General features: G+C 38.1%; 1 protein-coding gene across 2 annotated transcripts in view; it reads right to left on the reverse strand.

The window, feature by feature from the left end:
• Window positions 1–3,334: 3,334 nt before the first annotated feature.
• ARHGAP26 (Rho GTPase activating protein 26) overlaps window positions 3,335–16,006 on the reverse strand; it is a 257,550-nt gene continuing 244,878 nt past the window's right edge. For both annotated transcript variants that reach the window (XM_081936142.1, XM_081936141.1), the window contains 2 exons: window positions 11,316–11,407; window positions 3,335–3,865 (listed from right to left, as the gene is read on the reverse strand). In XM_081936142.1, coding sequence (XP_081792268.1) covers window positions 3,777–3,865; window positions 11,316–11,407 — 181 coding nt within the window. In that variant the 3' untranslated portion in view covers window positions 3,335–3,776. The remainder of the gene's footprint in view (window positions 3,866–11,315; window positions 11,408–16,006) is intronic.

Below are 16,006 nucleotides of genomic sequence, written 5' to 3' on the forward strand. Positions count from 1 at the left end.
CAGAGTGCTCCTTGAGGGGGGGGGAGGCAAAAATGTCCCGTTTTTCGCGAAAACAGGCCTGTTTTTCATTTTTAAAAAAGTAAGGTGACCAATCGTCCTCCTTTAGGGAGGACAGTCCTTCTTTTGTAAGTTCTGTCCTCCCTCGAAAAGTGTCCTCCTACATGTCCTCCTTTTTGATATTTGAAGGCTAATCTGTTGCGCGTTATGCGACATATTTTATTAAACAGTTTTTAATGGTTTTTTTTTTTACTTCATCGCAAGTATATTGAACAGATATTGAATCTTGTGTTGAATTTTTATCTAAAGAAATGCTAGACATTAAAATAGACGATAATTGTCTCTTTGAAGAAATTAGAAGACTGAATGTATATTTAAATTCTGAAAAATTAATACAATGGGAAAATCAACATGTTGAAATTGATAAAAGATGGGTGGATATTTTCAGCCATTTCAAAAATGAACATATTCCATGTGAACATTTATTTATACTTGTTCAATTTACGTTGTGCTGCCCTGGAACTAATGCAGCAGTTGAAAGAGTTTTTTTCAATTGCCAATGATTTTTCGACAAGTGAGAATCGAGATTGAATGTTGATATTCTAGCTGCAGCACTTGCCGTAAAATTCAATATGAAGGATATTTCTTGTTCAGATATTTCCAATATATTGTTAGAAGATGATACATTGACAAAAAATATTAATTCAATGGAAAAGTACTCATTTAAATAATAATTAACAGGCATGTAAGCATAATTACAATATAAAACGTTGCAAATGTTTTCATTATGCATATATCATATTTTAGTGTATTATTGTTGCAATGAATAAAATATTTCTTTCATTTACGATATATTTTTCCCAATTTATTTGTCCTCCTTTTCATCGTAAAAAAGTTGGTCACCTTAAAAAAAGGGCCTGGCTAGCCTTTAGGAAGCTTATAGAGTGCTCCTGGGGCTGAGGGGGGGGGGGGGAACTGAGCAAAAAACCAGGCCTATTTTTGCTCATTTCTGCCCTCCCCAGACCCCAGGAGCTCTCTAAAAGCTTCCTACAGGCAATGCACAGCCATTTTGGTGAAGGGGGCAGGGTTTTGGGAGGCAAAAAGTGCTGTATTCAGTGTATAAGATGCACCCAGATTTCCAGCCTCTTTTTTGAGAGAAAAGGTTGCGTCTTATACTCTGAAAAATACGGTAAATGGGTTTGTTTGGAGATAGGTTCTGGAAGAGAAATGAGAGGACGTCCATTCCACTTAGAGCTTTGTAATGAAATTTAAAATCATTTCTCCATTCTGTAGAAGTAAAAACACATGAATTGGAAAGATTTCTGAAAAAAAAAATCAGAAATATTCTTATAACTACATTCCACAAAAATGCTTGAAACAAGCCAATTCCAAATAATGGATTGTAAATCTTTTTAATATACTCTGGATTGTCAAAATATTAAATGAGGATGGAAACTACTAATCTGCTCGTGGAAAGTGTGTAAGCCCTAGACTCACTCTTAATTGTTCCCATCATGTGTGTAAGTGAATGGGCGTATTTTATAAAGTGATAGACAACTTCCCCCAAAAAGTGATATGTGGATGATGACGTTGGCAATGATATATGATTCTACCATTAGGAATCTGAAATGCCTATTAAATGCATCCCCGAAAATGTAAAAAATCAAACCGTCATGAAAACTGCATACAATATGCATGTCAGTTGCTTAATAAATACAAGACCTTTAAAATGAATTAGCATCCGAGGAGGTGATACCTGCTATTCTCTTTCAAAAACGTTCAAAAATAATCCTTAAAACAGATTAAAGATGTGTAAAGCTTAACACCAGCTGCTGTACTAAAAAGGTATCAGATGAAATTGAGCAGGGAAGGTACTCAACTTTTGGCATATACATTGCACATCTCCTGTTAAATACTTTTCAAATGTCCACACTTCCATTAAAAATCTGAATATATAAAAATCTTTTACTTCAACATATTTCAAATTGTCATATTTACACTTCAATTTTAAAACAAAGGTCAGTGAAAAATACAGCTATGTTACCACTGAACAGTTTAGGATTAAATTAAAAAGCACATTTTAAACCAGAAACTTGTCTATGGCCACGAATGTATGAAAACACAGCAGAGCAAGGCGGGGGGAAAAGCATAAAATTTCAAGTTAAACACTTCTATTTAAAAGAAAATACAAACACAGTATCAGAAATGTTTGGCTTTCAAATAACACGATTTTCCTTAAGTGTAAAATCTACAGCTATGAAAAATAATGTACAATACATCTGGAGAACAACTTCAGATAAAGGTTAGTGTGCCTTAAATAGATATTTCACCAAGACAGCCTTTACCGAAAGACATCAATTACGAAGAGTTGAGAAACTTAAAACTGTAAGAGTAAGTGAGTGTTTGTTTGTGCGCGCACACACAAGTTTTAACATTGTTACTAGGCTACATAATAAATACAAGCTTTGAAGAGAATTGAGTGTACAGGGCAACTGCAGCCTGCTCAGGCCAGTTTATTAAATAAACAGGAGCTAATACTTCAGAAAACAGTAGTGAAGTAACCAAGATCCCCAAAACTGAGAAATACTCCAAAAAATGTGGGTGCTTGTTTCTATAACTTGTGCTGGTGACAACAGAGAGAACACAGGTCATTTGCGTTTAAGTGCTAATAGAAACAAGCTGCTATTTCACCTCTAGGAAGGATAGCAGGGAAAACATTGAAAAACATTGCAAGGATTTCAGCCAGACCTTTAAAAAAGTTTTTGATTAAAAGAGTGAGAAAGTTTTCATGTGCTTTGGTCCAAAATATGACTTGATTTATAATGCTGATGATTCTTTGGGGCGGGGGAAGAAAAACGCTACACAAGCTGTATAGAAGTTGAGTCATGGCAACTGGACTTCTTTTCTTGTTGGTTAGAAACATTTTGCTGCTTCCAGAGAAGTCCACCTGGACGACTAGAATCTTCATCGATGTATGCAAGCTGTGGAAAAATATTCAAATCTGGTTCCATGTCTTGCTTTGATATGTATGTGTATTTGCTGTGTGTTGTTTTTGGTCTACATGCAATGATGCATTTCTCATTATAGGAATTATTTATATGCTGAGGATGGAGTGAACCCTATCAAGGACAGCCAGCCTCTGCAAAAGAAAGCCATTAGTGGCTTGATCAATACGAACATTTTTTTTTACTTGCTAAAGATAAAAGGGACAGACATGCTTTCTTCCCAGGAAATTCAATGTTTATTTTTGCCAGGCAGTGGAAAACTAAATCTTTGTCCTTCTGATCTTTCCTGGACGCTGATATATACAGGACATCAAAAAGCTAGTTCTGCCTGTTTTTCTTTTTTTCTCTTTCTTCCTTTTTTTTGGGGTGGGGGAGGAGAATGTATATCTGTGTGTATGTAGAATTCCAGTTAAATTGTCTCCAGTAATCATGCTCAATTTAAGCTACTACATTTACACATATCTTGTCTAGGACAAAACATAATTTGAAATGTGGCATTAACGCTTCTCACAGCAGTTCACTTTCCAGTGAAGCCCTTCATCCTCACTAGTTTCTTCTCCAGCTTTTGTCGGCTGCATTTTTGTGCAAACAACACATTATATAAAGAGAAACATACATTTTTTTAAAAATTTACATGAACATTCTTCTGAACAGGTATCAGAGTCCTTCACCTTGCTTTTCACAGTTGTAAACAGCAAATGATCTACAATACTCTTAATCGGTTGTCATGGATACCATGTAAAGCTCCGCAGGGTTGTTTATGAACATGTCCAGTTATAAGAACTCCACATAGTTCTCAGGAATCAATCCTATTTTCCCATTCAAGGTTCCTTCCAACCAGCCAGGTTCTTGAGATGGATGAACTGGAAAGATACATGCAGGTTATTAAACTTGTAAATCTGAGAATTCAAAACAAAATTTGAATTTTTCCAATATATATGTCAGTTTCTCGTTCTGCGTTGCTGAAGAAAGAAGTAGGGACAGAGACGCAACATCATTTTGTCTTGATGATGCCCCTCGGAGCTTTGTACATTGGGGGTCTACAATCCAGGTCAGTCCTGTGTGGATATGTTCTTTCTCAGCTCTCAAAAAGGCCTGGGTATTCTGGTGATTTGCATTTACAAATCTGCATTCATCTGCACTTCTAGTTCACACATGACACTGATCTGCCTTTCAGAATGACCCCAGAGGCCAAAGCATACCTAACAGGCAGGCAAGCTTACAGTAGTTTTCCAGATGTTGTGAAGTACTTTTTGTCCACCAGTGGCATGCTCCATCTACTGGCTGGCTTCAGAATCTTAAAATCAAGCACATAACGAAGCCGATAGTGAAGAGCCACAGTTTCTCATTTCAAATTCTCATTTGAAACCACCAATCTGGTTGTAAAATGAACTCATCTGTGCTGTTATACTCTGAGGAGCAGTTTGTTTTCTATAGGAAACATTTGTTTCTCCTCACCTCACCTCACCACATGTGTGGTGTTTCAACATTACATTTTTACCTGAAACCAGGACAAAACAACATGTACAATTGATCTTCCCTCTCCTCCTCCAGTTTGTAACGCTTTTCCCTTAGCTTAACAGAATTATGTCCTAGAATTTAGTGGAGGCACAGCTTATGCACCCAATTTTCTTTCATTTCTCATCATTGCTACTCAGAAGGATTCTTCTTCAAGGTGAATGCCCTGTCAGCAAGCTAGCAGTCTGAAAGGGCAAGAAAAGTCAAGGGCTTATAGATGCGGGTTTATTAATATATTGCCATATCCTGATGCTCCCAGGCATTATCAGAGTTTTATTTATTTATTTTTATAATCAATCTGCTTTTCCTAAGCAAATTAGTGCTATAAAAATGTAGCACATATGAAGAGCGATAGGATGGGTGGGAAAGAAAAATATCATTGATTTTCTGCAGAAGGGACGATAACGTTGTTAAGCCATAACCAGAAATGGGTAGATGCTGTGGGGAACAACTCCTGTGAACGGGTGCAAAGGACACTTGGCAACTGACTCACAAGCTCTCATGGTCCCCTTACTGTGACAAAAATATAGGTAGGGCCAAGACAGAATGTTGTTCTTTGAAAACGAGCATTTGATTTGAAAAGGTTAAGGGAATACACATAGTCCTCGACTTACGACCGCAATTAAGCCCAATATTTTTGTTGAGACATTTGTCCAAGTGAGTTTTCTCCCATTTTACGACCTTTCTCGCCACAGTTGTTAAGTGAATCATTGTTAGTAACCCGGTTGTTAAGTACATCTGGCTTCCCCATTGACTTTGCCTGTCAAAAGGTTGCAAAAGGGGATCCCAGGATCTGGGGACACAGCAATGGTCATAAATATAAACCAGTTGCCAAGCCTCTGAATTTTCATCACGGGATCATGGGGGGGGGGGGGGGTGCTGCAAAGGTCGTAACTGTGAAAAACGGTCAGACGTCACATTTTTCAATGCTGTTGTAACTTGGAACGGTCCCTAAGTGATCGGTTGTAGTCGAGGACTACCTGTACAAAAGCATTGCAATTTCATCTATACTGATTTGTTAAGACGTGGGAAATGAACAGGAGGTGACCTGGAACTGCGTGGCTGTGGAACTTCCTGCCATTGAGTTGCTGTTCTTTCTCTCTCTTTCCATCTTTAGATGCATGAGGAAAATGTGCACACACATGTTTCACTCTGAACTGAATTCGTGGTTATACAGTAGCTACAGTAAGGCTGGATGGAGAAGGAGGTGGGACAAGGTCTTCTCTCTTTCTGTTACTCAGTGTTTTGTTGATTATAGTCCTAGTTCTCAGGTAAGGAATGGAAGCAGAAGATGTTGTACTCCTGATTTCTATTTAAATCGAAATCAGGCATCAATATCCTTCTTTCGTTTTACAGCTGAGCCACAAATGTATTAAATATTAAAGACATACTTCTTTTGTTCAGCATGGTGTGGCGTTTATATAATTTGTGCTTTAAAAAAAAGTTTGTCTCAACTACAGGAAGACACAGATTGACAGATAGCCCTTCAAAAAAAAAAGGGGGGGGGAAGAGCTGTGATCCAGATTCAAAGTTCTGACAACTGCTTCCCCGACCTACGCACACAATCACATGCCTGCATTTTGGATGCTAGATACCAGGCCAATTTATGGCTGTTTGCAATGTTCTGTGGTCACATGATCAACATTTATGAAGTTTTTTTTTTAAATGGGAAAACAGCATTTACTACTATTTCTTGCCCCAAATGCCCCATAGAGAAAAATGGGTTTGCTTTCCAACTTCGGTGTTCACTTTCTCACCGCTGCAAGAATGGCCATAAAATCATGTATGTCACACGGTGACCCACTTAACAACCATCACACCGAAACTGTGACTTCAGTCGTGGTTGTAAATCAAGGAATAACAGCACCCCTCTTCAATACAGAGAGGGTCTGAATTATTCCTGAATACTCACAGTTACTTCTTATCCTTTGAAGCTAGTCCAGGCTTCCTGATTTGGAAGAGGCAACCATTTTGACTTCCATGCTCAGATTACTTTTCCTGTCAATTAGGGAAGTCCAAGCAGGTGTCCTACCCTTCTTGTAGGACCCAATCTGAGTCAGTCACCGGGACCAAAGGTTTACTTTTCAAAGCTTTCAGAGCCCATCCTCAGGGAACTTCTCTCTCTCCAGAATGTGTGGCTGAAGTGTCACACATTCTGAAACCCATTCTGGAGAGAGAAAGAAGTTCCCTGAAGATAAGCTCCAGCATGAAAATGGAAGCTTGGAAAAATAAATCTCTGGTCCCAGTGATTGACTTAGATTAGATCTGCAACATTATCCTGGGACATGTATACATGTGTGTGTGGGTGGGTGGGTATTTGTGGGTGTGGGTGTATATGTGTATGTATATATATGCCTTCACTCGCAATATCCTTCTTGTCTACTGAAGGAAGACCAAGAAACCTAGGGAATAAACAATAAAGGGCCCAGAACAGAGTAACAATCATACAGACATACTAGATTAGAATTCATCATTTCCCCACACTTTTCTACCCAGAAGAGAAAAGCTTCCACCTAGCTCTAGGTTCTGCAGTCAAGAGCCGTTGCGGCACAGTGGGTAGAATGTAGTATTGCGGGTTAATTCTGCCAACTGCCAGCAGTTCAGAAGTACGATTCTCACTGGCTCAGGGTTGATTCAGCCTTCCATCCTTCCGAAATTGGTAAAATGAGGAGCCAGATTATTGGGGGCAATATGCTTACTCCGTAAACTGCCTAGAGAGGGCTATAAAGCACTGTGAAGCAATATATCAATCTACGTCCCATTGCTATTGCCATTTCTTCTGTTTAATTTCTTCAAGGATTAATTTGGTCACTCCATTATCAATGGCAAATAACCCGCATCTCCTGTGTTTCTAGAACTTCAAAGAATAACTCATGAACAAAGAGATTTTCCTAGTCCACACAGCTTACAACCTAAATTTTTAAGGTGAAGAACCCAAGAAGAATAAAATTAAGAAGAACACTTTAATCACACAGAGCTTTATGACTCTTAGTGTTTTGTTTCAGGAGGAAGTTCAAGCCACAGGGAGAGGTCATCCTCTTAATTCATAGTTCCTCTAAAATATCTCATTTTCTGTAGCACTGAGGTTTAATTTCCCACCATAGCCTATATCTTAAACTAAAATTCCTCCCTGTGTTATATTTCTTCCTACAACCTCCTTTCTTTCCTCTCCTCCTCCCAGTCTTTTTTTAGCTTTCTGTATTTATGTAGTTAACAAGCTTTAGGAAATTATATTCCTGTTTATGAAAAACACCAATGACAACATGGTTACATAATCCTGGCCATTCATGTTACCCACAGGAGGAGGAAGGCAAAAAGGAAGGAAATATTGTCAAGAAGCCATTGCTGTTTCTATGCAGATAATGTAAAACTCACTCTTGGGAGCAAAGAGGGCTTTATATATAAAAGTCTCTTACTGACCTGCTCATTAAGGAGACTTCCTATAGTTGTCTTTGATAAAGTCCTTCCTTTACTAATTTAAATTCTAAGAAGGCATTAGACACAAGGACAGATGGAAAACATGAATCAAGACATCAAGAGAAACACTCTTGGAAAAATGTGGAAAGTAATGGAGCCGTCTTTGTTTCTTGGGGTAATCTTAGATTAAACTCTCTAAACCTAAGGTGAACAGTATACATTAGCAAAAAAAAAAAGCAATTACACCATGACACCTCAGTCCGAATAGTTATTAAGAAATAATAGGTTATGAGTCAGAAGTCAGTAAAAATAGAGATCAGGTGTTGATGAGTTAGCAACTATACTTGGTATTTTGTAAATTAAATACACTATCTATTCTTGATAAATGAGCTCTTGGATTCCTCTTCCAAAAATCTTTTGAATACTCCCAACTTTCAAGAGTCAGATAAGTCAATAACAGGCTAATCCTTAACTTTCTGGAAGAATTCTTTTTACAGATAATGCTTCCTGCAACATCTACACTTAATTTTAAAATCATGCATATTTTACTACCTTGCTGTATAACAATCTACTGGCTTAGAACCAGAATGAGGCTAGTTCAGAATAGTTTGAGATTTATAAAACTAGAAATTATATGGGCTAGGAGAACATTTTAAAAACCTTTGGTGCTTCCTTATCTTAAATAGCAATAGCACTTACACTTATATACTGCTTCATAGTTCTTTACCGCCCCTCCAAGCGGTTTACAGAGTGAGCATATTACCCCCAACAATCTGGGTACTCAATGTTACCAATCTCAGATGGATGAAAGGCTGAGTCAACCTTGAGCTGATGAGAATCGAACTGCTGGCAATTGACATAATTAGTCTGCATTCTAACCATTGCACCACCATGGCGCTTAAATACTTTGGTAAGGCTCATTGGAGGAGCATTGGCTTCAATAATCAATACTTTTTTCCTCAGATTCAAATGATCCAGAGAACAGATTGGCAGCATTTAAAAGAAGGTAGAAAGATCATGGGGACAGGATTCTTCAGTCATTATTATGGTGTGAGCAAATGCAGAAATCAAAAGATTAGTCAAAATGAAAATCCTTGTGATAAGTCACACTGGAATTACATAAAAGGCTGAGATCTACTTCTTGAGAGATACTTGGATAATTGTCATCAAAGATGGTGGCCAAGAAACTTCAAGCTAGATTTTAGGGAGAGAAGTGTAATTCCTCTCACCTTCTTTACACAAGCAGCTAGCCTATTTCTACCTCTTTTTAGAGTAGGTCTTGTATGGTTATGTCATAATGTCTTTTGTAATCTTGGTCTCAAAGAAGGAAAATATATCACACCAAATATGAGGCTAGCAAATGGAAATTATGATTTCATTTTAGTAAATCCTTGTATATGAATAGATTTTGACGATTACTTCCAATCTGCATCCTTTTCCTATTTTCTATCCTAATCTGTACATTGTTCATATTTCATTCTATCTGACGTACTGTACATATACACAAAAGGAAAGAAATTGAGGAAAAATCACACACTCAAAAAACCCCTTTTCAGAATAAGAACTGAGCTTAGTCGTGTAAATATTAAGCATTTTGTTTCAATATTGAACCTAGCTCTTATTTTCCATTCTTTTTAAAGGTAGCCAAGTACTTCTTATAGCTAACCGAGCAAAACAAAGGAGCACTTCTTCCTGAGATTTAAACGTTGAACTATGTAAGAGTGAAACAAAGAAACAGTATTTGTATCTTATAAAACCATTTTAAAGTATTAACAAGAGGAAAATCTTGTGACCACTCAAGGAATTATATATAGAAATATATAACATAAGCCATTCTCGCCCCCTCTCTGTGTGTTTGTATGTGTGCTTTGTATGTGTATCCGTACCAAGTATATTTCAGAAATGTGGATAGGCTTCCAAAAAACAATGGAGTTGGAGATGCCTGAGAACCACATGCTCTCAATCCATCTCCTTTTCCTTGGTTTTAGTGTGTCCCTCTGGGAATTGTGCATTTATGGCTGATTGGGGAACTGAACTGAAGGAAGGGGTCAGACCAAAGACAAAATCAGGAATCTTACATTACTGCAAATTCAGCTCTGTCTTCATGAATTGCTGGCTACAGCTCTGACCTCTACCAGCTGCTGCTTCTAACTTCTCACAGGGTTCATTTGACTTTCCTGACTAAAAATGCTTGCATTGCAAGCAAGAGATATATGCTTCATCCCATGCTTCCTCTGTGGATGCCTATCTCTATCACAATATGGGCAGTGCAGCCCCATGTACGCCTTCTTTCCACAAAACTATATCTAGGATGGGAAATGGTGCAGAAAATCCCAGCCGTATTATAACACTCGAGGCTACACTAAAAAAAAAAGGGGGGGGGCTGTGCATCCCATAGGTTTCCCACCACTTCTTTTAAAGCATTCCCTCATGGCTGAGGCTGTTGACTGTGAGACCATTTGATTCAATAGGTGGTGTGCTCTATTTCATTGGCAGGGTTTGAACTAAGGCTGGAAGGCTAATTGTTTTGGCTGCTGTCATTTTATCCTGCATTACGGATCCAGCATTCAACGGAGGGTCGGATTTTATGGCCTTCACAAATGTATAATTCCCTGAACATTACTAAATGTAAATTGCATTATGATCTCTGGCGTTGGAAAAGCTCCTCTAAAAATGTGCATTTGGCTGGAGTTTCCAAATGTTCAGACCTAGAAATGAGATGCTGCATATTATGGGAGGCCATACTGAATGCCTCCCTTCATCCCTAGAAGCTTTCTCTCTAGTGAGTTCAACTCAGCACTTATCCTTATGAAAGAAACCTAACAGGCTTTTGGTAACAAAAGTTCAGACTGAAAATAGCAGTGTCAGTGCTCGTGGTATTTCTCAGAAAGAAAGAAATTTTCTTTTCTTTATCACCAGTTGTGATAGGATCAAATCTTGGGTTACATTACGTGATGTGAAGCATATTACATGTCTTCCATCCCTTAGAATCAAATGTCTATGAAGATTCTCAGTCATCCAAGTCACGGTTGTCGCAAAGGTGCTTTTTCAAGAGGCAACTGGATTTTCTGGATTTTCTTTGAAGATGTTTTGCTTCTCATCCAAAAGAAGCTTCTTCAGCTCTGACTGGATGTTGGGAATGGAAGGATTTATACTCCTTGCTGGTGCATTCTTTTAGCAAGTTGTCTGCAAGGAGTATAAATCCTTTCATTCCCAACATCCAGTCCGAGCTAAAGAAACTTCTTGGATGAGAAGCAAAACATCTTCAAAAACCAGAAAGTCCAGTTGCCTCTTGAAAAAGCACCTTTGGGATCACTTTAAATCACTTTTCCATGTTTTCCATTCCTCTGAAGGTAACATCTCTACTCTGATACTCACCATTATCAAATACGGTCCCTGCAGTGAAGGACAGCTCTGAGTGATGTTCTGCTTTACAAGCATACAAGGCTCTAGCTTTGCGGAACGGAGAACTGTGAAAACAGTAATAATTTTAAAAATCAGAATGAAGATAAGCTGATAAATGTTTACGTGTGCAGACACAAACGTTTCTCAATATTTTTTTCTGGAAAATATTTGAAATGGTTGTCAAACCTGCCAAGTAGCAAAATGCAGAGCTGAAGGGGAAACACCAGAGTAGAGAAAAATGAAGAATAGTTGAGCTAACAAGCTGAAACTTAAAGAGGCAAATTACTTCCTCTTCAAACCATATTTCACCATTTTGGAAATTCTGCTTAGACTTATCTGCGGTGTTTGAGATTGAGGCACTCACACTGTTGCCCAATAGAATGAGCAATAGCACCCCAGAGAATGTTAGAAGAAAATGTGAAAGGCAAATCAAAGACAGAATACCGGGAACACAAACTCTACAAAACCAATTATTATTTGTTCTTTGGAGTAGGAACTGCTGATTAAAAAAAAATATTAGTCAGTGGCTTGACTAAAACTAATGCAGCTTAAGTCCGGTACAAACAGCTTCTCAATGCTGCAAAGGCCTTGAATTGAAGACCTGGTAAACACAGGTTTTTGGACATTTCTTGAATTACGTTATCTTAATGATGAGGTCTGAGGTAGTCTTTTAGATACCTTATTCATATCTGCTGTAGATTTTTAATTGCATCCCTTAACTGAAGCTGTAATGAAATAGAAGCCAGTAAGGCTGTCCAGTGACCCATAGGTTGACTATTTATTTATTTAATAAAATCCAATAACAGTTCTCAATACTTCATCTAAAAATACAAAACTTATAAAAACAGCATAAAACAACATAGAACACAGTCCCAGTAGAAAACAAAGCACAGGTAGTATAAAAATCAGGAGCATCAATAATAATACTGTAGTGGTAGGTACCTTCTGTGTTTTAGGATCAGTAAAAAACAACAACGACCAGTTGAGAAATAGACTACAGACTAGTAGTACTTGGCAAAGTAGCTATGGAGGCCTTGGAAAAGATATTGGGGGGGGGGGGCTTGATGTGACTTTACCTACAAAGACCAGAATAGCAGAAGCAATGTAAATAATTTTTACCTGTGCATTGTATGAAAACTATCATGAAAAATCCTGACTTTGATGGAACAGGGTAGAAAGAGAATTGATGCTTTGGAAGTCGGGTGTTAGAATAGAATCCTTTACTGGCCATGTGTGATTGGACACATAAGGAATTTGTCTCTGGTGCATAAGCTGTACACATATGGTGTACATAAAAGCAACAGCAGGAAATAGGAAAGATGGAAAAAGAGAAGATGAGAAGGATAATAGCAATACTGCCTACTCCGTGGGTAAATATCTTTAAGACTAAGACAGGCCTGTGGGAATTAGGTATTCAGCAGGGTGATGGCATGGTGGGGGGACTATCTTTCTGTCTAATTGTTTTGGCATGCAATGCCAGCAGTATCCTAAGGGGAGAAGTTGAAACAGTTTATGTCCAGGATGTGAGGGGTCTCTAGATATATTTTCAGCCCTCTTTCTGGTTCATGCAGCATACAGTTCCTCAGTGGAAGGCAGGCTGGTTGCAATTGGTGGTGGGTTGTTGTTGTTGTTGTTGTTATGAGAAAATTGTTAGAGAAGATTCTTGAGAACACCATGGATAGGCATGAGAACAAACAAAGGGATCATTGGAAAAAAAACCCATGCAGAGTTCTTACTTGGGGCACAAATAATCAGACCCAAATTATCCTACTTTGGACATACAATATTATGCAAAGACCCAGCTCTCTAGAGAAGGCTCTGGTACTGGGAAAACTGGAAGGAAAGAGAAGAAGGAGCTGGACTAGTAGCAAAGTAGAACCTAAGTTAAGGTGGTGATGGATATATCAATGAAAGACTTGAAGGACTGGGTTGGGGAGAAGATAAAGAAACTCTATATATTGTATGCAGTTGCTAAAAATGACCATTGACCTTGTCACTGCGTTAAATGTTTGCTAGCCTGAACTGAATAGCTGAACTGAATAATTACTGATGAGTTACTGCGCAGGTCATAAGCCTTATCTGACAATGATTTATTGCGCATGCTTAACATGTTTATTACACCACACATTCCAGAGACTTCTTTCCTTTTGATCTTTGTCCGTCTGCCAGGAAGCTGGTAGACAAAACTGCTCTTACCAAAATGTAACAATTAGATAGATTTGTTTTATTTTCTATTTCTTATTTTTGTATTAAAAGTTTTGTTTCTCATTAGAATATGTTTCCGGGATTTTATTTTATTTTTTCGCACCTTGAAGATATGCCTGTTTGGAAAAGCCGCGATCTAAGACCTCATCTAGTTCAGGGTGAAATATTTTCCCCTGACAGACCTGTTAGCACATAGTCAAGCAATCACCAATAACAAAGCAATACATGAAGCATACAATCACAAAATCACAATTATGATATAAAACATTAAAGTAGCTCTTAACAGATCTGGGTGGATAAAAAGTTCTCCACTGCATATATAAAAATACTATATGGTAGGCCTTAAGATAATATCTGAGAAGTGTATTTCCAAAATGGAATGGCACCCCCTAAAAAACTTTCTTTGGAAACTTTACCTTACCTTTACCTTTATTTCGATTTTTATACCCAAAGGGACTCGGGGCGTAAATGCCCCCTGAATGAGGATAGCTGGGAAGTCTCTCAAAGGAAGATTTTAGAGTTTTCGGTGCCCAATATGAAAAGGAGTCCTACTTCATTAGGCAGGCCCCAAACATTTATTGCATTAAGTTATTATCAGCATTAGGAATTTGGACTCCAATGCCATAGAACAGGGGTGCCAAACTCATATCGTCACGGCGGCATCATGTGATTATCAGGACTTTCTCCCCCCTTCTCTAAACCAGGCGTGGGCATGGCCAGTGTGTGATACAACTGGCACGTGGGCTGGGAGTTTGATAGCCCTTCCATAGAATAATGCATCCATAAATCTAACTCTACAGCTAAGGTTTGGGACTGATAAATTTAAAAAAAGCATTACTAGAAAGGAAAACTTGACAAATCCATGATAAAAAATAGAAAATAACAAAAAAACAAAACAAAATTAGCTTGGTGAGCTCCTTATGTTGGAGGTATAGACAAGGGAACAATTCAGTATGTGTTTTGTTACATCTCCAACAACTGGAAACATCAGGTGCAAAACCTGATGTCATTGCATTTTTTTCTTCAGGCAGTGAAAATTCCAGCAGTCTTCTGCTGAAAGTGGAATGCCTAATCCATAAGTCTGTTGATTAGTACCAATTTTGCCAACGGGAAAGTTGCATAAAGAGAAGTTTGGAAAAACAAAATTTTCTCTGCTTTTTTACTTAATGCATTATTCTTGGAGAATCAAAGAGGCCTGTGTAAACTTGACTTTTCATTTATGCCAAGGAAGACTAACTCAGAATTGAAGGCAGGAGACCACTATCAAAATGTTTTAGTTTAGATTCTTGCAATGAGCAGGATGCTGGGCTGGACTCAGTAGCGTTATGACTCCTAATCATAGGATCCCAAGGTGAAATGTTCAGACCTGTCTTCCTGTTCCTTTGGGATGGGTCCTAAGCCTCTCTAGAACAGAATTTTTGTTGATCAAGAGAGGAGATATAGAAAATATAGCTTTTCCTTTTCTAAAAAACAAACAAACTTGAACTGTAATCTATGGCTTACAAAGGAGATGAGTTAGCAAATCAGGCACAATTATTCTAATTGATCCCAGGGCATAGAGGCTAAAAAAAGAAAAGAATGGGCTGTTACTCCTAGTTTCCATGGATTGGTGATGCTCCATCCCTTTGCCTATTTTTTTCTAGGAATTTCTTTAATTAGTTTTAGCTCTTTGCTTACTTACCCTCCCCCTCCCCCCTCTCATTGTAGAAAAGCCATACGCATTAGTGATCGTGTACGGAGACTGTGCTTCTTCTTCTTCTTCTTCTTCTTCTTCTTCTTCTTCTTCTTCTTCTTCTTCTTCTTCTTCTTCTTCTTCTTCTTCTTCTTCTTCTTCTTCTTCTTCTACTTCTTTTTTGCTAATGGAAAATATGGTATTTAAATTTGAGCTCCTTTACAGTCTTTGAAAATCCCCTGCTGAGAAATGTGTAAAGACAAAACCAGATGACCTGGACGGCAGTATAATTAATATCAGAAAATACCAGGCCAGCTTTATCCCGAACCAAATGAGGAGATCTGCAACAGATGTTTGTGAAGTCGTCCAACAATGCCGGCCTCTTAACTTTAGTAAACTGAACCTCAATTGTTCTATCAAGAGCTTTAAATAAAAGAAGGCAAAGATGATGGCATGGTTAAATAAAAGGAAACATCTTCTGGAAAAATTATTTACATGCGCAGTACGCTCTCTTCCCACTCACACAAAGGGACCTGAATAGTGTTGTAAGAGTGTCTCGTTTGAGAGGATATTTAGCAGTGGTTTTTGGATACACCCTCGCAGTTTTGCTAGATATAGCCTGAAATGTAAATTTTCATACGAAATGCATTTGTGTATGCAAGCAGCATCAGTGGAATAGGATGAATGTGAGGGATTAATTCTTCTTAATGAAGTCTTAATGACAATACTATAAAGCTATTATTTTCAGGGCATGAAACTCCTCTCTGAAGGTAACTGGTGATTTTTT

Source organism: Natrix helvetica (assembly GCF_964273705.1).
Source record: "Natrix helvetica genome assembly, chromosome: 1".
NCBI classification, from domain to species: Eukaryota; Metazoa; Chordata; class Lepidosauria; order Squamata; family Natricidae; genus Natrix; species Natrix helvetica.